Source organism: Leopardus geoffroyi, chromosome X (genome assembly GCF_018350155.1).
Source record: "Leopardus geoffroyi isolate Oge1 chromosome X, O.geoffroyi_Oge1_pat1.0, whole genome shotgun sequence".
NCBI classification, from domain to species: domain Eukaryota; kingdom Metazoa; phylum Chordata; class Mammalia; order Carnivora; family Felidae; genus Leopardus; species Leopardus geoffroyi.
This window is the reverse complement of record NC_059343.1, coordinates 70,561,464-70,587,157: the sequence shown is the minus strand read 5'-3', so window position 1 is coordinate 70,587,157 and position 25,694 is coordinate 70,561,464. Positions and strand designations below refer to the sequence as shown.

The window sequence follows — 25,694 nt, the reverse complement described above, 5'->3', positions numbered from 1 at the left end:
ATATTCATGGATCAGTTCTAGCAGATTTTTGGTGGAATCTTTTGGGTTTCCCACAGAGAGCATCATATTTTCTGTGAAGAGTGAGATTTTGTCTTCCTCCTTGCCAATATGGATGCTTTTTATTCCTTTGTGTTGTCTGATTGCTGAAGCTAAGACTTCCAATACAGTGTTTAATAACAGTGGTGAGAGTGAACATCCCTGTTGTGTTCCTGACCTCAAGGGAGAAAGTCTCAGTTTTTCCCCACTGAGGATGATATTAGTAGTGGATCTTTCCTATATGCCTTTTATGATCTTGAGGTATGATCCTTCTATCCCTACTTCCTTGAGGTTTTAATTTTTTTTACAAAGAAAGATGCTGTCATTTATCAAATGCTTTTCTCCATCTATTGAGAGAATCATGTGGTTTTTATCCTTTCTTTAAATCCCACTAGATTGTGGTGAATAATTCTTTTAATGTAGTTATATCCGGTTGTCTAATATCTTGTTGAGTATTGTTTATCCATGTTCATTAGGGAAATTGGTCTGTAGTTCTCCTTTTAGTGTAGTCTTTTGTCTGGTTTTTGAATCAAGCTAATGATGGCCTCATAGAGTGAGCCCCTCCTCTTGCTTCCCCTCCCCTGCTCTCTTTCAAAATAAATAAATAAACTAAAAAAATACTTCCCCAAAGTGTTGACTTGTAAACCAGAGGGGTTGATTATCCCAAGCTTTTACAAGTAGCATGGCTGAAAGTCTGAAATTTTAGATGTCCATGCCATCACCAGGGTCCAACCTGGCAGGGATAGTGGTGCTCCTGTGCATAAGGAGGGTAGAAGCCCAGGAGAAGACTACATGCTCTGGGGAACCCCTGGTCCTGCTCAAAGAGACAGTTCCCCTTCTCAAAGTGCATTTAGGAGAAGCGGCAGATGGTCTCAGTGGCAAAAGAGCTTGTTGGCACCATGGAGCTGCCCTGTTTACTACCATATAAGCAGAGATGCCTGCTGAAGGCAGCTAACTTGGATGCCTGCTTTTTGTTGTGCCTTATCATAAACTCTAAGTTCCTGCACATTTGTGGCACTGCTTTTCTCAGACAAACTGGTACCAGTCACAGCTTGGTGAGACCCTCCCTCAAAGTATCAGTTCAGGTTCACAATGCACTAGGTCCCTAAAAATGGAGTTTAGAAACCCAGCCACACAACTGAGGTAAAACACAGGAGCACTGAACCACCAGAAAGGCAGATGCCTCAGACACAGACAGGAAGAAGGCAGTGATCTGGGAAAAATATGCAGCCAATAATACTTTATCCAGGTAGGCTGTCATTCACACTAGAAGGAGAGATAGTTTCCCAGAAAAAAAACTAAAGGAGTTCATAACCACTACACCAGCCCTACAAGAAATATTAACAGGGATTATTTGAGAAAGTGCAAAAGCAAGAAAGACTAGAAAGGAACAGAGAACATCTCCAGAAACAACTATTTTACAGGTAATACAATGGCACTATATTATATCTCTCAATAATCACTCTGATTTTAAATAGATTAAATGATCTAGTCAAAAGACACACGATCTGAAAATGGATAAAAAAAACAAGATCCATCTATATGCTACTTACAGAAAATTATTTTAGAACTAAAGACACCTGCAGATTGAAAGTGAGGGGATGGAGGACCCTCTATCATGCTAATGGACATTAAAAGAAAGCCAGAGTAGCCATACTTATATCAGATAAATTAGATTTTAAACAAAAGAATGTAGAGGCACTTGGGTGGCTCAGTCGGTTAAGTGTCTGACTTCAGCCCATGTCATGATCCTGCACTTCGTGGGTTTGAGCCCTGCATTGGGCTCTGTGCTGACAGCTCAGAGCCTGAAGCCTGCTTCAGATTCTGTGTGTCCCTCTCTCTCTGCCCCTCCCCTGCTTTCACTCTCTCTGTCTCTCAAAAATAAACATTTAAAAAATTTTAAACAAAAGAATGTAACAAGAGATGAAGAAGGGCACTATAGCATAATAAAGTTGTCTATCAAACAAGAAGATCCAACAACTGTAACTACTTATGTTCCCATCTTGGAGCCACCCAAATATATAAATCAATTAATAACACACATAAAGAAAGTCATTGATAATAATACAGAAGTAATAGGGGACTTTAATACCCCACTTGCAACAATTGACTGATCATCCAAGCAGAAAATGGAAGAAGGAAACAATGGCTTTGAATGACACTCAGGACCAGATGGACTTAACAGATATATTCAGAACATTTCATTCTAAAGCAGAATATACATTCTTTTCGAATACACATGCCACATTCTCAAGAATAGATCACATACTGGGTCACAAATCAGGCCTCAACAAGTATAAAAAGACTGAGATCATACTATACATATTTTCAGACCACAACACTAGGAAACTTGAAGTCAACCAGAAGAAAAAATTGGGGAAGACCACAAATACATGGAGGTGAAAGAACATCCTACTAAAGAATTAATGGGTTAACCAGGAAATTAAAGAAAAAAAATAAAAAAATACATGAAAGCCAATGAAAATGAAAGCACTATAATCAGAACCTTTGGGATGCAGCAAAAGCGGTCATAAGAGGGAAGTATATAGCAATATAGGCTTATCTCAAGAAGAAAAAAGTCTAAAATACACAACCTAACCTTACACCTAAAGGAGCTCAGAAAGGAACAGCAAATAAATCCTGAAATCAGCAGAAGAATGAAAATAATAAAGATTAGAGCAGACGTAAATGATATAGAAACAAACAAAAAATACTGGAGAACAGATCAATGAAACTAAGATCTGTTTCTTTGAAAGAACTAATAAAGTTGACAAACTCCTAGCCAAACATATCAAAAAGAAAAGAGAAATAACCAAATATATGAAATCATAAATGAAAAAGAAGAGATCATAAATGACACCACAGAAATACAAACAATTATAAAAGAATATTATGAGAAATGATATGGCAACAAATTGGGCATTCTGGAAGAAATGGATAAATTCCTAGAAATATAAAACCTACCAAAACTGAAACAGGAAGAATTAGAAAATTTGAACAGACCCATAGCCAGGAAAAAAATTGAATCAGTAATAAAAAATCTCCCAATAACCAAATCCAGGGCTGCATGGCTTCTGATGGGAAATCTATCAAACATTTAAAGACGAATTAATACTTATTCTCAAACTGTTCCAAAAAATAAAAATGGAAGGAAAACTCCCAAACTTATTCTACAGGGCCAGCATTACCTTGATTCTAAAACCAGACAAAGATCCCACCAAAAAGGAGAATTAAAGGTCAATATCCCTTTTAACATGGATGCAAAAATTCTCAACTAGATACTAGTAATTCGAATCCAACAGCACAGAGAATTAATCAGCACAATTTAGTGGGATTTATTCCTGGGTGTAGGGGTGGTTCAATATTTGCAAATCAATGAATGGGATATACCACATTAATAAAAGAAAGGATAAGAGCAATGTTATCCTCTCAATAGATGCAGAAAAATAATTTGAAAAAGTAAAGCATCCATTCTTGATAAAAAAAAAAAAACCTTCAACAAAGTAAGGTAGAGGGAACATACCTCAACATCATAAAGGCCATATATAGTAGACTCACAGCTAAGATCACCCTCAATGGGGAATAGCTGAGAGCTTTTCCTCTATATTCAGGAACAAGACAGGGATGCCTACTCTCACCACTGTTATTAAACATAGTACTGGAAGTCATAGCCTCAGTAAGAAGACAACAAAAAGAGATGAAACAAATCCAAATCAACAAAGAAAAAGTGAAACTTTCAATATATGCAGATGACATGATACTCCATGTAGAAAACCTGAAAGATACCACAAAAAAATGCCAGAACTGATACACGAATTCAGCAAAGTCACAGGATATACAATAAACTTACAGAAATCTATTGTGTATCTATACACTAATAATGAAGCAGCAGAAAGAGAAATTAATGAACCAGTCCCATTTACAATTACACCAAAAGCCATAAGATACCTAGGAATAAACCTAACCAAACAGATAAATAATCTGTACTCTGAAAATTATGGAACACTTATGAAAGAAACCAAAAATGACACAAAGAAACGGAAAACATTCTGTGCTCATGGATTAGAAGGACAAATATTATTAAAATCTCTATACTACCCAAAGCAATCTACACATTTAATGCAATCCCTAGCAGAATAGCACCAGCATTTTTCACAGAGCTAAAACAAACTATCCTAACCTTTTTATGGAACCACAATAGACCCTGGGGAGCTAAAGTATCCTGGAAAAAAAAAAGCAAACCCGGAGGCATCACAATTCCAGACATTAGGCTATATTACAAAGCTGTAGACATCAATACGGTATGATAATGGCACAATAACAATCACATAAATCAATGGAACAGAATAGAAAACCCAGAAATGGACCCACAACTATATGGGCAACTAATTTTCAACAAGGCAGGAAAGAATATCTGATGGAAAAAAAGTCTCTTCAACAAGTGGTTTTGGGAGAACTGGACAGCAACATACAAAAGAATGAAACTGCTCACTTTCTTACACCATACACACACAAAAAAATTCAAAGTGGATGAAAGACTTGAATGTGAAACATGAATCCATCAAAATCCTAAAGCAAAACACAAGCAGAAACCTCTTTGACATTGGTCGTAGCAACTTCTTACTTGCTAGACATGTCTCTGGAGGCAAGGGAAACAAAAGCAGAAATTGGGACTATTAGGATTTCAACAAGACAAAAGCCTTCTGAAGAGTAAAGGAAACAATCAATAAAATTAAAAGGCAGCCTACAGAATGGGTGGAGATATTTACAAATGACTTATGTGGTAAAGGGTTAGCATCCCAAGTCTATAAAGAACATATCAAACTGAACACCCCAAGACCTAATAATCCCATTAAGAAATAGGCAGAAGTTCTTGCCATTTGCAACTACATGGATGGAACTGGAGGGTATTATGCTAAGTGAAATTAGTCAGTCAGAGTAAGACAAAAATCATATGACTTCACTCATATGAGGATTTTAACAGACAAAACGGATGAACATAAGGGAAAGGAAACAAAAATAATATAAAAACAGGGAAGGGGACAAAACAGAAGAGACTCATAAATATGGAGAACAAACTGAGGGTTACTGGAGGGGTTGTGGGAGGGGGGATGGGCTAAATGGGTAAGGGGCATTAAGGAATCTACTCCTGAAATCATTGTTGCACTGTATGCTAACTAATTTGGATGTAAATTAAAAAAAAAATAAAAAATAAAATCAGAGAAAAGTGAAAAAAAATAGGCAGAAGACATGAATAGACATTTTTCCAAAGAAGACATCCAGATGGTCAATAGACACATGAAAAGATGCTTGTCATCACTCATTATCAGGAAAAAATACAAATCAAAACCACGATGAGATACCATCTCACACCTGTCAGAGTGGTTAAAATTAACAACACAGTAAACAACAGATGTTGGTGAGGATGTGGAGAAGGGGGAACTCTTAGAACCAACTTTAAATATGTAATTTTGCTGCCTCAACTTTTGTAGCAAATCCAACTAGTTATTTGACTCCAAAAAAAAAATCTTGAGGATAATATAGGGGTTACATAGAATGGAAAAATGACAGGTCATTATGGACTAAGGAGGGTTTTGAATAATAGTTTAACAATTTTAGACCATGTTCACTGGATAATGGTAAGCATTTGAAGGTTTCTGTTCAGCTCAATAGTTGTTTTAGAAGAATGCAGCAATAAGGGTAAATTCCAATTGAATGAAAAAGATGTTTGAGTTGAGAAATCCATTGCATAGTTATACAAATATTCTATCTGTATATAACCAAATATGGACCTGAATTTCAGTGTTGGCATTGGATATGGTAAAGAAACTGGCTATATAGATGTTATTGAAAATAATTTACAGTATTTGGTAAATAAATACATATGAGAATGTATGGAGAACATCACAACAAAACCATGTCTTACCTGCTCAGAGAAATGCTTCAGTAATGTGATGCATTTAATTAGTTGGCTTTTCAAACTGGAAAATTCTGACATACAATCAAATGGAGGCCTGCCAGGAAAGATGAGAAGAGATTCTGTCAATCTCAGTTTCATTGAATGTCATAGCTTTATACCTTAGGAAATTGAAAATTATAATTCGCAATATATAGAGCTTTAGATCACTTTGAAAAAGTGCCAAGGGTCAGCTAAATTCTAGACATCACAAAGTTATACAAATAATAACAGAAAGCTTATATGGAAGCTGATCAATGTAATGTATCTACGGTGTCAATAAACTGCTAAGATGGTAGGTACACAATTTACAATAGTTATCCCCATTTTCAAGTTACTATAAAAAGGTGGAAGACAGAGTAGGGAACTTTTTAATTTTTTTACTTTCTTTTTCCTTGGCTAGCTTACTCTAGAAATTATTACATGAAAGGAAAAGAGGGAAAGAAAAAGTATCAAATATTAACTAAGTATATAATCCACAAGTAGATTATTCATTCCTTGAAAAATAAAGATTGGCTGTAACTGGTAATTAATTTTATTTGCACAAATGAAAAAAAAAGATGTAATTTTCTTAGTACACTACAGGCACTTGAAAAGTTCGATTTATTATTTTTATCTAGCATAGCTCTTATGCTTCTGTGGTTTCAGAGACCTATAATCACAAGTAGTAATTTGAATTAGGTGATGAATCCTACATAGCATTGTTGTAACATAATCATCCACTTCATCTATTTTATTATATTCCAAAAATGGAGAACAATTTTCAGGGTGTCATTTGTAAAATAAATTCACAAGCATAGCAGTACTGAAAACATATTTATTCTCACATGAAAAATGAAGTTTTAGTTTTAAGAATCAGCAATAAAAAGTAATTTATAAGACTACCCCCAATTCCTAGACTACTATCCCTGATGTTTACATGAAAGTGCCATTTTCTGTAAACCTATTTCTGAAGCACATATGAACAAAATTATGCATTTTTCCCCTTCTCATCCATTTCTAGACTAAAAAAACATGAGCAATAGGCAGGAAAACATGGGGTTAACATAAAGCCTATTACTTCATCCTACCCTCTCCCTTAATTCTCAACATGAAACATGCTCAATATATGTTTCCTTACAAGTAGTGTATTGGGTAGTTATGCTTGGGTAAGTGGTCTTGAGTTACTATATTGCCCTCCTCAATGAGTTTTGTCATAAATTTTACTTCAAATCAGTAAGCCAATTAATATTTTAATGACTAATAGAAATATAATATAGTCAGAGAAGCCATTGTCAACAGACTCTAAGATTTCTATTATTATAATTAAGAGCTTTTTAAAACCCACAATGTCCACAGTAAATCTTAATATGTTACTTCCATTACTAATAAAGTGACAAATAAAGCTCTATCATACATATCTAAGCTTATAATGTTGGCAAAGCCAACCTTTTGTATACTGTAGTTCCATTGAAAAATGTTCAAATAACTCACTAAAAAGTCTAAGTCTTTTAGAAAAATACAAAAAAAGAAGAGGAGGAAACTTCTTGGGAGGAGGTTATATAACCAACTTTTCCCTTTTTTGCCATGATGACATATTGAATTAAAATCTTGAATTAACATCAATTCTATCTCAAAAGTACTTATTATCTCTATTACCAAGGTGACTCACTAGATTTATATTCTTCTTTTTAATAAAGTAAAAATAAGTTTTAGTCCTGAAATCATAGATTTGATTAAACCAAGTCAAATAATTGTTTGAAACACAATTTGACAAAAAAAAATCAATATTAAAACTAATAATGGAAAATTTACATTTTTATAACATCTTTCCCACGTATTTTAGAAGCATAGACATAAGGCCAATTTTAGGATAAACCATAGAAATAATTTTCCTGGCAACACAATTATTTAATTTCAGAGAGAAAATAAGAAGCAATTCTTCCAATTAGCACGCTAAACAGATATCTGGTAAAAGAAATTTAATTTTTTTATAGGAAATTCAATTAGCCTGAGCCCTAAACATTATTTTGCTTTTGAGCCCCCAAACATTCTTAAAACCCATGTTACTATATGAAAAGAAATGGGGCAAATGAGTCTCTGACACAACTTTCACATGGTCTTTACTAGGAGGTCTTTGAAAAATCAGAAGCACCTAAAGCTAAGAAATTTAAAAGTGCCTAGATGTTTAATAGCAACTATGTCCAGTGCAAGGTATGCAGTGTGTTTTTTGATTCAATTGCCACTACTTCTTATGCAAGGACTATGAGAATCTGTAATGTTTTAAATTAAAGTTTAATAGTCAGACTTCTTAAAAAAAAAGAAAAGATATTTCAGCTTCGATAAGCTCACAGATTATAGAATAAAACTACATAAAAATAAGTAAAGGAAACTACAAAAGTGGAGCAAGAGCTGTTATAAAATCAAGAATCATAAATTTGATATAAAACAAAATAAAATTAATTTAAGGGAAAAGCTAATTATATGAAAATATTTGTTTTAGTGACAAGAGTAAAAACTATGACAAATTTTTCAGTTTTTTAAAAAAAAATTGTTACGTCTAAAACTGTCTTGACATTTGTAAAATAGGGTTGAAAGGGAATAAAAATTAAGAAAATTCGGAAAACTAATATGACATTTCAATAAATTTGTTTCAATGATTTAGCTGATAATAGAGATATGTTGAATACATAAACATGTCAGACAGTATCCAAAGGTCTGGAAATATTTTGAATGCAATTACTACCCATTTAGCTTGAGCTGAAGAGAGACTTCGGTACCATGAACAATACTATCACTATTAGGAGAAATTACCTATTGAGATTACAGGTTGCATAAGACTATAAATGCAATAAAGGTGTAATTGGGAAAAAAATAAAGTTTAAAATATTCAAGCTGTTAGGAAAGAAGGTGCTAAGATGAACCATAAGTTTGCCATATTCAAAAGCTGTTATATGAGGTCATTTTACATAGATTATATCATTTTTAAAGAGGAATCTGCTACTACAAAATATTAAGGACTACTTACAACAAAATACTCTAAGAACAATATAAGCCCCTTTTAATCTTGCATGGTCTCACTGTTCAGAGAGCTAAGGGGCCCTCAAATTAGTTATATAATGAAAATGTCCAAAGCATCCTTCTCAATAATGCAGCCATGATTTGAGTTTTGTAATGAGACTACTTTAATAACACAAGACAATTTAATACTGTGAATAATCAGCTATCAATGAAGGAAATTATATTCATTTTGGGGGTCTTCTGTTGCCACTACTCATTCCTGTGGCTATCTCTGTTGAGTGACCATTATTCCTTTCCCTATTTTCCTTAACTTGAGCTAATTCCAAGGATTTCAATTATTTTCCATTTCAACTTGTTGCCAGACAGATATCTGTATGGGGCTCAGACGAGAGGAAGTAGTGGAATTTATGAATTTCTTATGTTCTATCTAACATCCAATTTGAAATTTATTTGAAAAAGCAGGTCAGTCATTTCATCCCACTTTATCCGTTCATGTGAACAAAATGGGCTTGTCACTCAAGCATCAATTGAAATGAAAGATGAAAAAGAATCCAATAAGGGAATAACAAAGAGGGAAAACTATTGTGACTTCTCCTCTTCTCTCATTGATCATAAACACATGCTTCCCTCTCTCACTACTTAACCTGTCTATCTTTGGGGTATAATACTTTCTGATAGCAGAAGCAAAAGGCATAAGAATAAATATCTGTATAATGCTTCATTTGTGTGTAGAATATAGAGTTGACTATGTAGTCTTTGATCAAGATAACAATTAAGAAACTGATTTTTTTTAGGAAACTGAAATATTAATGTTACCTAAAGGTTATTATCAGAATAAAATTAGAAATCATTAGCCTTTGATTTCTAAACCTTTCTCTGAGCAACACAGAGTTTTAAAAGCACTATTGACTCTTGTTTACCCTAATATAATAAATATATAAAAAAAAGCATTATTTTGTTGCTGTAAATAGTCCAGAGAAAGTATTTTAGGGCTTTGGTGTTAACTTTTGTGCATTCCTAAAGGACTACAGAAAAACAAGTGTTTCTAATACAGCCGCAGAGTTTGATCTATAAAGGAAGCCCAAAGAAAGTCCTTGGTAAAACAAATATTACTTGTAAATTGTTTTATTTCTGTAAAAAGTAAGATGATCAAATATTTCATTTAAAGCGAGCTTTATAAATATATTTTTTCACTCTAGGGAGATATTCAGAGTATCAATAAAAATCTGTAATTGTATTTGAAAGATATTGTAGAAATAAAATCTAATCTATACATATGTTTTCTGAAGAGGGAGAAAGAAGAAAAAATGCATCTTAAGGCTTTACAGATCAGATGTTAGGAATTACCTTTCCAGAATGTTTAGTATCATCTTGACCACATTTATCAGTTCAAGAGTAGCTGTTAGAATGTTATGAGGTGATTGTTCATTAATGCCATGTAGAATACGGGCCCTTCTTCTTTCCGATATCATGACAAGAACACAATCAATAGCATGCTCAAGATGTTCACTTTGTTTTTTGAATCTTGTAGGCATCTTTTTGTCATTCTGAAATTAAAGTGAGAGTTTGGGGTAAGAAATGAGGCAGCAATTATCTAACACACTTATTTAACACACTATAAATATATTCAACAGCAACACCATTTAGCCAAAGTAACATAAAAGGGATGCAAAATTACCACCAAACACTTTTCATACTTTACATATTGCTTTTGGTAATACTTATACCATTCATGGTAGTAGTTACATAAAGATGTGAAAGCAATGAGGTTCAGTCACGTGAATATTGAGGGGAGTAATTTTATTAATGTGGCAACAACCATTTGCCTACAGTTAGCACATGTTAATTCTGGTACTGCCTTATTAGTATACCTATCTCATTTCCTTATTAAAGTATAGTCTACTGATGGGAAATTCTATATTACTTTGTATTCTGAACAGAAATGGGTATAGATTTAAGAGACAGGAAAGGAGATTCTTACTTTTAATTTATCTCAGAGCCCTGCTAACTATATATAGCCCTTTCTGAGGCTGGCAATTTAAATATACATGAAACATACGAATATTAATTGGAACTGGTATTTAAATGTACCACTGCGGGGCACCTGGGTGGCTCAGTCGGTTAAGCGTCTGACTTCAGCTCAGGTCATGATCTTGCAGTTTGTGAGTTCAAGCCTCATGACAGGCTCTGTGCTGACAGCTCAGAGCCTGGTGCCTGCTTCAGATCCTGTGTCTCCCTCTCTCTCTCTCTGCCCCACCCCACTTGCACTCTCTCATGTGCACTCTCTCTCTCAAAATAAACATTAAATGTACCACTTCAAGTGATTTGACACTTATCTCACATATGTGTTTTCTCTTTTTTTAATGTTTATTTATTTTTGAGAGAGCAAGCGAGCAGGGAAGGGGCAGAGAGAAAAGGAGACAGAGAATCCCAAGCAGGCTCCATGAACAGAACCTGATGCAGGGCTTGAACTCCCAAACCAGGAGATCTTGACCTGAGCTGAGATCAAGAGTCAGTCACTTAACCAACTGAGATACCCAGGCGCCCTACATATATGTGTTTTATCTTTGCATGAACATGTGTACACACATTCCCATTCATCATGCTTTTGTCCAAAGCCTCATCAAATGGTTATCAGGATTAACCACAGGGTTGCAATAATGAATTCTTCCTCTTCGGAAGAAGTTACTCTAGCTTCCTGGTTTAATGATCAGTGAATGTGATTTACTAAGTAGTAAAGAAACCTACTGAAAAAGGACATGCCCTTTTTTAGTTTTTGAAATTCTGAGGTGCAGGGAATTTTATTTAATTATGTGAGAAATGAGTTTATGATTATTTTTAGCCTAGGTCCAATAAGATATGTGAAAAGACCATATTAATGACTTCCATGAAACCAGAGAACCAAGACCACATTTCTTCAATAATTACTTCTTCCTAATATAATATCTATTACGTGATGTGTTCAGATGTTCACTCTTAGTGTTTCACTTTAAAAATGATAAATCGGGGTGCCTGGGTGGCTCAGTCAGTTAAGCACCCAACTTTGGCTCAGGTCATGAACTTGCAGTTCATGAGTGCAAGCCCTGTGTCAGCTCGGTGTTGACAGCTTAGAGCCTGGAGCCTGCTTTGGATTCTGTATATCTCTCTCTCTGCCCTTCCTCTGTTTATGCTTTGTCTCTGTCTCTCAAAAATAAATAAATAAGTTTTTAAAAAAAAATGATAGGGGCGCCTGGGTGGCGCAGTCGGTTAAGTGTCCGACTTCAGCCAGGTCACGATCTCGCCGTCTGTGAGTTTGAGCCCCGCGTCAGGCTCTGGGCTGATGGCTCAGAGCCTGGAGCCTGTTTCCGATTCTGTGTCTCTCTCTCTCTGCCCCTCCCCCGTTCATGCTCTGGCTCTCTCTGTCCCAAAAATAAATAAACGTTGAAAAAAAAATGATAAATCAACCTAAAATTAGGCCCTTTAAGATTTCTGATGAATAGCTTTGTTTTGGTAGCATCCACCTCCTGCAAATAAGCTTGCTTTACATTTGCTGATTAGAAAAGTAAGATGTATATTTGGGCATTTTTCCTTCTTTCAAGTGGTTTTAGAATAAGAAAAAGAAAGTAGTTCAAAATGATGAAATCTACTTTTCTTATAGATGTCATAATGAAATTGTCATTGCCAGAATTTAAGATATAAACATTAGTATGTTTTTATTTCCATCTTTGGCTTCCCAGCATTTTCCAGCATTTATTGATATAATCTGGGATTTCAGATACAAAAATTATCATTAATATTAAAATAAATTAATATTATTGGGCTATATACTTTAACTTTCCAGAGTTTTTCAAAATTTTGTGTTAAGTATATAACCATATTAACAAAGATTATTTTGAAAAACTATGCTTTACTACTTTCATGGCTCATTGCTGGTTCTTTTATACTACGACATACCTGTCCTTGAATTATTTATTTTTATTCATTCTTTAGTCACCTGAAGTACATCTTCCAGTAATTTTAAGGAATTAATAGGTAATACATTTGCTGAGTTTATAGACTTAAGAACATTTTTCAGTTGCCAACTCACATAAATGGTTTCCCAAGATCACACAGCTAATTATTAGCAGATCTTATCCTGGGAACAGAAGCCTCTTGATACTCACTGTCCTTTCTACTACATTATTAAATGTATTAGCCCCTAGAGTGATAGGGAAATATGGGAATTTTTTGATGTATGCCATGCTACTGTCAGTGTGGTGAAATGGAAAGACATTTAGGTATACAGTGTGAGATCTGAATTTTCACAGATCACTTAAACATATCAGAGCCTTGGCTTGTTTTATTTATCTCTAAAATGTAGATAGTAACACCTGTTTTATCCATGCATAGGATTGTTATAGATATTAAATGCTATACAAATAAGAGCTGTTATTATTTATATATAATTAGTATATACCAAAAACATATAAATTTTTACGTAATTCTTAACTACCAGACTCTATACGGTGGGCAATCTCTTCACAGTCTTAAAAAATCTTCAAGGAAATTAAATAGACCGTCTGATATTATAAATTTGAATTGACTTCCTAATGTAGTTTTTGAAAATTCTGTTAAGATTAAACAATTGATAAATACTATCCTTGTTTTGGTGTATACTTCACTAGACCTTCTTTAAAGAGTGAAAATAAGATATATGTCTTCTCTTTTTTTTTTACTTTTTGTTTTAAAAACATTTTGCAGAAAGCAAACATTCCTTTCAGTAAACTCAAAAACAACTAGGTCAAGTAACTTACACTTTGGGAATATTTAGAAAAGAGAAATGAAAACCCAGGAGTGCCACAATGGTGATTATTTTAGCATGAATAACTAATAACAAATAATGTTATTTAAACTGTAAAAAAAGGGAGCCTTGTTGAAATTTTTAAAAGCCATTTATATTAACATAGTAAGGGGAAAGTTTCATTATTAATTACAGATACCAATGAAGTACAAAGGTGTCCAACCAAAAGTGTTCCTCAAGTGTTAGTTTGCCCTTGATATTGAATTTCTTATTTTTTTGAATTTTAGGTAATCTCTATCCCAAGCGTGAAGCTTGAACTCACAACTCCACAATTAAGAGTCACATGCTCTACTGACTGATCCAGCCAAGCACCCCTTGAATTTCTTCTGAAACTATGAAGGTCATAATGTGCCAAAAGACCTATTTATTTACATCAACCCCTTTATGATACTATAAGCATGATGACAGCCAAAAAAGAACCCCTCATCTTTCCATTAAAATTTGAATTACAGGCTTTTCAGATTCCATTATGACTCATGAAATTAAATAAATCCATTTGTTTTCCATTTGACATTTAATTACTTTTTGTTTGTATATAATCTTCATTAGTTTTACACAGCTTTCATGAACTGATGACAGTAGTAGCAGTAGAAATAAATGTTTCAGAAACACATTTTATCCCATCAAAGCTGGCAGAGGAGTTTATTCTCTATGTACCACCACCTTCCTCCAAATACTTTTGATAATTTTAGTGGATTCATTATGTGTGCTGCATGTTCTAACACTATTCTGCCCAATGTTTGTGGTGTAAGAATAACAGCTGAATAATTTTATTGTAGTATGCACAGTCAGAATTTGAGAATGGAACAGATCAATTTAGAGTATATACACCATCTGTATATTATGTGTATATAAGTGATACCTACAAATGGGAATTTTCTCAAGGGTTTATGCAAAAGGCAATGGGAATTTGTGTGATTGAAAACAGGCTAAATATTACACCAAATAATTTCCTTTATTTACATACCATAGTCTTGTAGAAAGGTAGAGGAACCATTTTAAATTCCATACTGTGAACATTGCTTATTTCTAAAGTAAGGCTCCAATATATATTTGTTTATATCTTGCATCATAAATAAGATCTACATATCTTCATACCTGGTCTTACATATATTACACATAAGACAGAATATTTGTTTATACTTTCTGCTTAATTTTTCTGTTATTCATTGAGTGGAAGCATCCACCTATTTTACAATTTGCCTAAAATCAACTATGAATACACAAAAATTAAAGTCAAAACATGGAAAAATATTTTGTTTCTAGGACCATGTAGAATAGGTAGTAACATACAAAGAAAAACATATCATTTTTAAAGTCTCGTACTATGATGCAAATGGAATTATATAGGACAATTTCCTCCAAAGTCATATCTATATGATACTAGTAAATGGAAGATTCTGATTAAAAGTTTCTATATTGCTTAGTGATTACCTGACACAAGCTCCTAATGTTTAAAAAAAGAAAACATTCACAACACTTGTATTTTCCAAAAGCAATACATTTATGACCTTCATTAATAGAAGTATAAACAGTATAAAATAATTCCCAAGCACTCAGATACTCTTTTCTAGCACTGGACTTATAGTCAGAGATCATTACAATTTACTAACCACATAATTGTTCCACTTAGTATTTAATTATCTTATTTTTAATTTTTTTAAATGTTTATTTATTTTGAGAGAGAGAGAGAGAGAGAGAGCATGTGCACACAAATGGGAGAGGGGCAGAGAGAGATTCCCAAGCAGAATCCCAAGCAGGCTTTGTGCTGTCAGTGCAAATAAAGAGGTGAAATAAAGAGTGAGACACTTGACCAAGTGAGCCACCCAGGAACTCCTAATTATCTTATTTACAAAATGTGATTCTTCATGAAAACTCTAGGTTGTAGTCAAAGATTGAAGGTTAAAAACATTAAGTTATACTTGAGGTTAAAATGAATTGATATGAAATAACTCTTTAAACTGTAATTTATTCTTTTCATGACTGCCTTTATTAATAATTATGAGAGAAATAACCACAAATCACCAAAAAGTAACCAAAATATTTCATGATTAAAGTTTTAAAACAAAAATATTTATAAAGAGAGAGACAAACCAAGAAACAGACTCAACTATAGAGAATAAACTGATGATTACTAGAAAGGTGGGAGAGAGGAAGGGTTCAATAAGTGATGGGGATTAAGGAGTTTGCTTGTGATAAGCACCAGGTGTTGTATGGAAGTAATGAATCACTAGATTGTACACCTGAAACTAATATTACACTGTAGGCTAACCAACTGTAATTTAAATACAAAGTTGGAAAGAAAAAAATTAATGAAAATATTATTACATGGTATTTATTTTCTTCCTTTTCTAGCACAGATTACTTGTAAGATCTAAACTAGTCTTTTACACATGATCATTAACTTCTAAAAATATGCATACCTTACCATTTATCCATTTTTTTCTCTTTCATATATTGCCTTTATGATAAAATTACTGGCTACAATTTTATGCTTCTGTTTTAAAATTTCTTTCATCTCTTAGTAGTAAATAATGCCATCTCATTAGTTTTCCTTTTCAGACATGAGGATGCACCTTTTCCTTTTTTTTGGTGCAAAAATAAGGTGACTTTATTAAAGCAGAGACACAACCCATGGGCAGAAAGAGATGTGTTGTAAGTGTGAGGGGTGATTCTCTTATATACTATGGAGTGGGGGAGATAAAGAGGAAGTTTCTTAAAGGGATTTTCATATGTTAAAGAAGACTTACAGATTACTGGAGGCCTAGCTGTTGTCAAGCTAAGGTTGTTTTTCCCTCTAGCAAGTCATTAACATTAAGACAGTAGGGAGTTCCTGGAGAAATGTTAATTTCTTCATTCCCCTGGGAATAAAGAACCAGTCCCTAAACACATTTTGTACACACATTTTAAAATCAAATTCTTCCTTCCATGAATATCTCTGGTGTATTAGATCTCTAACTCACAAAAATATCACATTTCATTTAACCATTCTTTTATTTTACATTTTATACCAAACTATGTATTTTTAAATATTTTACCAAATATTTCTACTCTGTGCAGTCTTTTATAAGTCTTTAGGTAGCTATATACTAGCCTTTACATTTCTAGAATGTATAAATTCAATAAAGTCAATAACCATGAGTTTTTGTCTAACCATATCCCCTACATCCAGAAGAATGTCTCACATGTGGAAGGAGTCAAAAGAATGTATTTACTGAGTGAATGAATGAAGGCTAACGTAAACGTAAAGAATCAGGAGTCTCGTTATCTAGTACTGCCAATTCCATTACCTAACTCTGTATTTTTCAAATTTTAATTCCAGTATAGCTAATGTAAGAAATAAGCCCACTGACCCAATCAAAGGAGGGATGCAGAGACTCAGAGCACAGTGAAATGAAGCTTTAATCAACATTCTTGCAAGAGCAGGTGTCTGATGGACAGGCATACTACGGGCACTTATAGTAAACAATTTATCTCTTCGTGTGCAAGTCCCTCCCCTAATCCCTCACTGCCTGAGTACTTCAGAGGTTACAGACTTACCCAGATGTCGCCTATGCCCATGTAAGGGAAAAAGTAGTCTGACTTGAACAAATATACATTCCCTGAGGTGATGCAGAGACTTTCAGTCCCTCCTTTGTTCTTCAGCGCATGCTCATTGCAAAACCCACAAAAATAAGCCCATGAAATCGAGGGGAAAAACCAGAAAGTGAAGTATTTACAGATTTGGAACTCCATTCTTGGGGAGTGGGAATCGTACATATTTCCAGTAGGAAATATTGTTAACTAGACAGCACAACTTTTATTTGGTATTTCTGAAAATGAATCATCTCCCTTATTTCTCACAGTTAACATACGGTGTTATATTAGTTTTGGGTGCACAATAGAGAGATTCAACAATTCTATATGTTTATTGCATTATTTACAACAGCCAAATTATGGAAGTAGCCCAAGTGTCTGTCCATCAATAGGTGAATCTATAAATAATATGTGGTATATACTAATTTTGAGCAAATGGCTTAACCACTGCATTTCAGTTTCCCAGTCTGTCAAATAGAAATAACAAACTCTAAAATATTATTGACATAATGTAGAGGAATAATGGGAAAAAGAAACAATATTTGAAAATCATTTTAAAATACATAGTGTATAATAACAATGTACATACATCTCCATTATTACTTGTAATATATTTTGTATCCCATATTTGATGTAGCATTCAAAAGGAGACACTATGTATTAAAGATAATTCTTTTCTGATAAGCGTTTACTTAACAAAAATAAAATGATTTTGAAAACTGTCTCCCTATACTCTCTTCAGAAGCTCACTGTGACATGCCACTGGAGTGTTTAATTTATATTCAGTATAGGTCATTTCAAATTCTGATTCTGTATTCTGATCAATTACCAGTGAACCATACCTTAACATATTATAGTTTGACATTTTCTTAGCACTTAATGAAACTTTCATTATTTTGTATCCATTTTAATGGATGTTTAATGAAAACATCAAAAAAAAAAACAGTGAACCCAGAGAATAATTGTGGGGGATAAGCTTAGGAATCCCCCGGGGCTTACACCAATGGGTTAAGAAGTCATAAAGAAATACAAAGTCATAAAATGCCCACACCCAAGTTTGGGTAAACCAGATTGGCACTCCAAGATAGGGGGGTGCAAAGACACCCTGAGAATAGGGAAGCACAAAGGTGCCAGGAATAGGGAGTTGCAAAGGTACCCCAAAATAGGGGGTGAAGAGCCCACAGAATAGAGAGGGAGAGGCAAAGGCCTAAAATAGGAGCAGCACAAAGGTGCCCAATACATAGGTATATGAAATAAACAAGACTATATATTCAGGATGGAAGCACCCCCAATTTAGTACTATAGCAGAAAAGCTCCCTTCATAGGAGAATAGGGTCAGGTTAGGTAAATTGGTGGACTATGGACCTCTGTGCTGCAGGCAAAGCAGCCCAAAGCATAGAAGGTTAACCAAATAAAAGGTGCCTTATTAACCCTGAGGTTATTCCCCCTATCTGTCTCATCCCCTAGGCTAGCAAAGATAAATAAGCACAGCGCCTCCTGTCTGCCATTAACAACCAACTACCCATCTGCCCAGCAGCCAGATTTTGTTTTCTATTGACCCAAACCCCACACACTGTATATCTTCAAAACCCCCCTTTTCCCTCATGTCCCCAAGTTAATGATCCTAGTTTGTCTCTTTGTACACACCCATCATGTTTGTAAGCCTTCTGAGCTGAATAAATATGGGGTAAGGACCCTTATTTGGGGCTCTTGTCTTTTCCCAGACATTAGCCATCTTTCGCTTTAATCCTGTGTCTGCTCTTTTGCTGGACAAAGGAGAACCTTAGACTTAGAGTCTACAACAAATAATCATTATTGTATTTTTTTTCTTGTTGATTGAGAAGCCACTTTCTGGGTATGTCACCTTTATTACAGTTGTGTATCCACTTCAAATTCCCTGAAAGACACATGAACTAAAACTATCACATGAACTATCTAAATATAGGGCATACCTCATTATATTGTGCTTCTCTTTATCACATTTTATTTTTTATCTATTTATACATTTATTTATAATCACATTTTAGATATTGCATTTTTTAATATATATTAAAGGTTTATGGCATCCAGCAAGTCTATTGACACCAGTTTTCCAACAGCATTTGGTTACTTCATGTCTCTGTTGCATTTTGGTTATTCTTGCAATTTTTCACCTTTTCATTGTTATCATAATTGTTATGGTATCTGTGATCAGTAACCTTAACTGATACTATTGTTTCAGGGGGTCATGAACCACACCCACACAGGACAGCAAACTTAATAAATGTGTGTATTCTTACCACTCCATCAACCAATCATTCTCCCATTTCTCTCCCTCTCGTCTAGCCCTCCTATTCTTTGAAACATAACAATATTGATGTTAGGCCAATTAATAACACTATAATGGCCTCCAAGTGTTCAAGTGAAAAGAAGAATTGCATGTCTCTTACTTTAAAATCTTTAAAAGTTTAAATTTAGTGAAGAATGTATGCCAAAATCTGGGATAGTTTGAAAGAAAGTCCTCTTGCACCAGTTAGCCAAGTTGTGAATGCAAAGAAAAATTTCTTGAAAAAAGAATTAAAAGTGCTACTCTGGTGAACACAAAAATTATAAGAAAGCAGAACAGCTTTATTGCTGATATGGAGAAAGTATTAGTAGTCTGGACAAAAGATCAAACTAGCTACAAATACCCTTAAACCAAACCCTAATACAGAGCAAGGCCCCAATTCTTCAATTCCATGAAGGCCGAAAGAGGTGAGGAAAGTTTAGGAAAAAAAAAGTTTGAAGCTAATAGAGGTTGGTTCAAGAAAATTAAAGAAGCATTCTCCATAACATAAAAGTGAAAGTGAAGTATCAAGTGCTGCAGAGAGTTATCCAGAAGATCTAGCTAAGATAATTAACGAAGCTAGCTACACCAAACAGATTTTCAATGTAGGTGACACGGCCTTCTATTGGAAGATGACATCTAGGATTTTCATAGCTAGGAGGAGAAGTCAATGCCTAGCTTCAAAGCTTCAAAGGACATGCTGACTCATTTACCATTCCAAAAATCCTAAGGCTCTTAAGAATTATACTAAATCTATTTTTCTTGTGCTCTATAAATGGAACAACAAAGCCTAGATGACAGCATATTTGTTTATAACATGATATGCTGATTATTTTAAGCCCACCATTGAGAACTACAGTTCAGAAAAAAAAAATCCTTTCAAAATCTTGCTGATCATTGACTATGCACCTGGTAAATCAAGAGCTCTTATGGAGATATACAAGACTGATGTTGTTTTCATGCCTGCTAAAACAATTTCCATTCTGAAGTCCATGAATTAAGGAGTGATTTTGACTTTCAAGTCTTATTATTTAAGAAACACATTTTAAGGCCATAGCTACCATAGATAGTGTTTCCTCTGATTGATCTTGGAAAAGTAAATTGAAAAACCTCCTGGAAAGGATTCACCATTTGAGATGCTATTAAGAATATCAAAGATTCAAAAGAAAAGTTCCAAATAGCAACATTAACAGGAGTTAGGAAGAAGTTGATTCCAATGTTCCTGAATCACTTTGCCAGGTTCAAGACTTCAGTGGAGGAAGTTTCTGCAGATACGGTAGAGATAGCAAGAGAATTGGGTAGATTAGAAGTGGAGCCTGAAGATATCAATGAATGGCTGCAATCTCATGATAAAACTTTGACAGATGAGGAGTTTTTTATGGATGAGCAAAGAAAGTGTTTTCTTAAGATATAATCTACTCCTGTAAAGAATTTCCCAAACAAAAGTTAAAAGAATTTATGACCACTAAACCAGGATTACAAGAAATGTTAAGGATGACTCTGTGAGTGTAAAACAAAAGCCATGAGAAAAATAGAAAGTACAAAAGCAAAAAAGATATATACCTGCAAATATCTTCCAAGAGAAGCACAAAAGAAAAAAATGAAAATATATCAAATATTAGAAATGAGGAGGGGAGAGGAGTAAAGAATAGGTTCAAAATTAAGCAACCATCAGCTTAATATAGACTGCTATATGCAAAAGATGTTATATACAACCTGAATGGTAACTATAAATAAAAGACAGTAATAAATATGCAAAATATAAAGAGTAAAGAACTCAGGTATATCATTAAAGAAAGCCAGCAAACCGTGAAAAAGAGGAGAAGAAAGGATGACAGAAAAAGTACAAAACAACTAAAAAAAACAATGAACAAAATGGAAATAAATACATATCTACTGATAATTACTTTGAATGAAAATGGACTAAATGCTCCAATCAAAAGAGATAGGGTGACAACATGGATAAAAAAATACAAGACCCATCTATATGCTATCTACAAGAGAGTCGTTTCAGACCTAAAGACACCTGCATATTCAATGTGAAGGAACAGAGAATTACTTAACATGCAAATGCATGCCAAAAGAAATCTTGAGTAGCTATACTTATACTAGACATGATAGACTTAAAAACAAAGTCTAAAAGTAGACAAAGAAATACACCATGTAATAATACAGGGAACAATCCAACAAGAAGATATATCAAGTGTAAATATTTATGCACTCAAAATAGGAGAAACCACATTCATAAAACAGTTATAAACAAATGTAAAGGAACCAACTGATAATAACACAATAATACTAGGGGACTTTAGCACCCTATTTACATTGATGAAAATATCATCCAAACAGAAAATCAACAGGGGAACAGTGGCTTTAATTGACACACTGGAACAGATGGATTTAACAGATATATTCAGAACATTCCATCCTAAAACAGCAGAATACACAATGTTTTGAGTACCCACAGAACATTCTCCAGAACAGATCACATACTAGGCCACAAAAGAAGCCTAAACAAATTAAAAAATATCAAATACATACCATGAATCTTTTCTGACCACACACTATGAAACAAGAAATCAACCACAAGAAAAAAGTCTGGAGAGAATGCAAATACAAAGTGTTTAAATAACATACTACTAAACAATGAATAGGTCAACCAAGAAATCAAAGAAGAAATCAAAAATTACATGGAGAGGGCACCTGGGTGGCTCAGTCAGTTAAGCATCTGACTCTTGGTTTCAGCTCAAGTCATGATTTCATATTTCATGGGATTGAGACCCATGTTGGTCTCTGTGCTGACAGTGCATAGACTGCTTGGGATTCTCTTTCTCCTTCTCTCTGTTCCCCTAACCTGCACATGCACTCTCTCTCTCTCTCTCTCTCTCTGTCTTTCAAAATAATTAAATAAATATTTTTAAAAATTACATGGAGAGAAGTGAAAATAAAAACACAACTGTCCAAACCCTTCAGGATGCAGCAAATGTGGTTCTAAGACAGAAATTTATAGCAAGACAGGAATATATCAAGAAATAAAAATATCAAATAAACAACCTAACTTTAAACTGACAGGAGCTAGAGAAAGAACAACAAAACCCAAACCAGCTGAAGGAAGGAAAGAATAAAGATTAGAGAAAAACAAAACAAAACAAAACAAAAAACGGTATAGAAACTAAAAGAAAAATAGAATACATCAATCAAGCCAGGACCTGGTTCTTTGAGAAGATCAACAAAATTTATAAACCTGTAACCAGACTAATCAAAAATAGAAAAAAGGGAGATAGAGAAAGTACTCAAATAAACAAAATCACCAATGAAAGAGTAGAAATAACAACCAATACCACAGAAATGCAAGCAATTGTAAGAGAATATTATGAAAAACGACAAATTAGACAACCTAGAAGAAACCAATAAATTCCTAGAAATATGTAAACTACCAAGATTGAAGCAGGAAAAAAAAATAGAAAACTTGAACAGACCAATTACCAGCAAGGAAACTGAATCAATAAAAACAAAACAAAACAAAACTCCCAACAAACAAAAGTCCAGAAATAGAGCGCTTCACAGACAAATTTTACCAAACATTTAAAGGACAGTTAATACCTATTCTTCTCAAACTATTCCAAGAAAATAGAAGAAGGAAAGCTTCTGAATACATTCTATGAAGCCAGTGTAACCCTGATACCAAAACCAGATAAAGATAACCACACAAAAAAGGGAACTACAGGCCAATATCTCTGATGTACATAGACTCAAAAATACTCAACAAAATACCATCAAAATAAATCCAACGGTATGTTAAAAAAAATCAATCAATATGATCAAGTGGGATTTAATCCTGGAATGCAAGAATAGGTCAGTATTCACAAAATAATAAATGTGATACATTACATCAATAACATGAAAAAACATATTATCATTTCAATAGAGGCAGAAAAAGCATTTGACATAGGACAACATCCATTCATGATAAAAACCATCAACAAAGTAGATATAGAGGGAACACTGCTCATCATAATGGAGGCCACATATAAAAAACCCACAGAAAACATTATACTCAATAGGAAAAACTGAGAGCTTTCCTCCTAAGGTCAGGAACAAGAAAAGCAAGTCCACTCTCATTACTTTTATTAATAATAGTTCTGAAAGTACTATCCACAGCAATCAGACAATGAAAAAAAAATGTGTCCAAATTGGTAGGGAAAAAGTAAAATTTTCACTCTTTGCAGATGGCATGATACTCTATATAGGATATCTGAAACACTTCACCAAAAAACTACTAGAACTGATATAGAATTCAGTGAGTCTCAGGATACAAAATGCAGAAATTTGTTGCAGTTTTATACATTAATATTGAGGGAATATAAAAAGAAATTAAGAAAACAATACTATTTACAACTGCACCAAAAATAATAAGATACCTAGGAATAAACCTAACCAAGCAGGTGAAGTACTTGTACTCTGAAAGCTATAAGTTATAACATTGAGGAAAGAAACTGAAGATGACACAAAGAAATGGAAAGACATTCCATGCTCATGGATTAGAAGAACAAATATTGTTAAAATGTCTATACTACCTAAAGCAATCCACACATTTAATGCAATCCTTATAAAAATATCAATAGCATTTTTCACAGAACTAGAACAAACAATCTTAAATTTTATATGGAGCCACAAAAGACTGTGAATAGCTAAAGCGATTTTGAAAAAGAAAAGCAAAGCTGGATGTATGACAATTCTAGATTTCAAGTTACTATTACAAAGCCGTAGTAACCAAAACAGTATGGTAGTGACACAAAAATAGACCCAGAGATCAATGTAATAGAATAGAAAACCCAGAAATAAACCAACAACTATATGGTCAATTAATATTTGACAAAGCAGTAAAAAATTGGTAATGGGAAAAAGATAGTTTCTTCAATCAATGGTTCTGGAAAAACTGCAGCTACACGCAAAATAATAAAACTGGACTGCTTTATTACACCACCCACAAAATAAACTCAAAAGGGATTAAACACATAAATATGAGACCTAAAACCATAAAACTCCTAGAAGGGAGCATAGGCAGCAATGTCTTTGACATTAACCATAGCAACACTTTCTATGTATATCTCCTGAGGCAAGGGAAATAAAAGCAAAAATATACTATTGGGATTACATTAAAATAGAAAGCTTCTGCACAATGAAGGAAACAAACAATAAAAATAAAAGGCAACCGAAGGAATCGGAGAAAATATTTGCAAATGATATATTGGAGAAACGGTTAGTATCCAAAATATACAAAGAACTGATACAATTCAACACCCAGAAAACAAATAATCCAAAATGGGCAGAAGACATGAAGAGATATTTCTCCAAAGAAGACATACAGATGGCTAACAGAAACATGAAAAGATGCTCAGTATTATTCATCATCAGGGAAATGCAAAACAAACTACAATGAGATATCACCTCACACCTATCAGAATGGCTAAAATCAAAATGAAAAGAAAAGACGTGTTGGCAAGGACATGGAGAAAATCGAACTCTCTTGTGCTTTTGTAGGAATACAAACTGGTGCAAACACTGTGGAAAACAGTATGGTGGTTACTCAAAAATTTAAAAATATAAGCACCCTATGATCCAGTAATCACACTACTGGGTATTTACAAATAATATGCAAAAACACTAATTCAAATGAATACAATCCCCCCTATGTTTATTTACAGCAGCATTATTTACAATAGACAAATTATGGAAGTATACCAAGGTCCACTGATAGATGAATGGATACAGAAGAAGTGGTATATATATATACAATGGAATGTTACTCAGCCATGAAAAAAATAAAATCTTGACACTACAATGATGGAGCTAGAGTGTATAACGCTCAGTGAAATAAGTTAGTCAGAGAAAGGAAACAAGTACCAAATGTGAAATTTCATATGTGAAATTTAGTGAACAAAACAAAGGAGCAAAGGGGAAAAGAGAGAGAGAGGGAGAGAGAGAGAGAAATAGACTCA

The 25,694-nt window shown here is 33.8% G+C and overlaps 1 protein-coding gene across 2 annotated transcripts in view; it reads right to left on the bottom strand.

The window, feature by feature from the left end:
• LOC123594530 overlaps nt 1-25,694 on the bottom strand; it is a 414,794-nt gene that overhangs the window by 247,994 nt on the left and 141,106 nt on the right. For both annotated transcript variants that reach the window (XM_045471283.1, XM_045471284.1), the window contains 2 exons: nt 10,340-10,539; nt 5,963-6,050 (listed from right to left, as the gene is read on the bottom strand). In XM_045471283.1, coding sequence (XP_045327239.1) covers nt 5,963-6,050; nt 10,340-10,539 — 288 coding nt within the window. The remainder of the gene's footprint in view (nt 1-5,962; nt 6,051-10,339; nt 10,540-25,694) is intronic.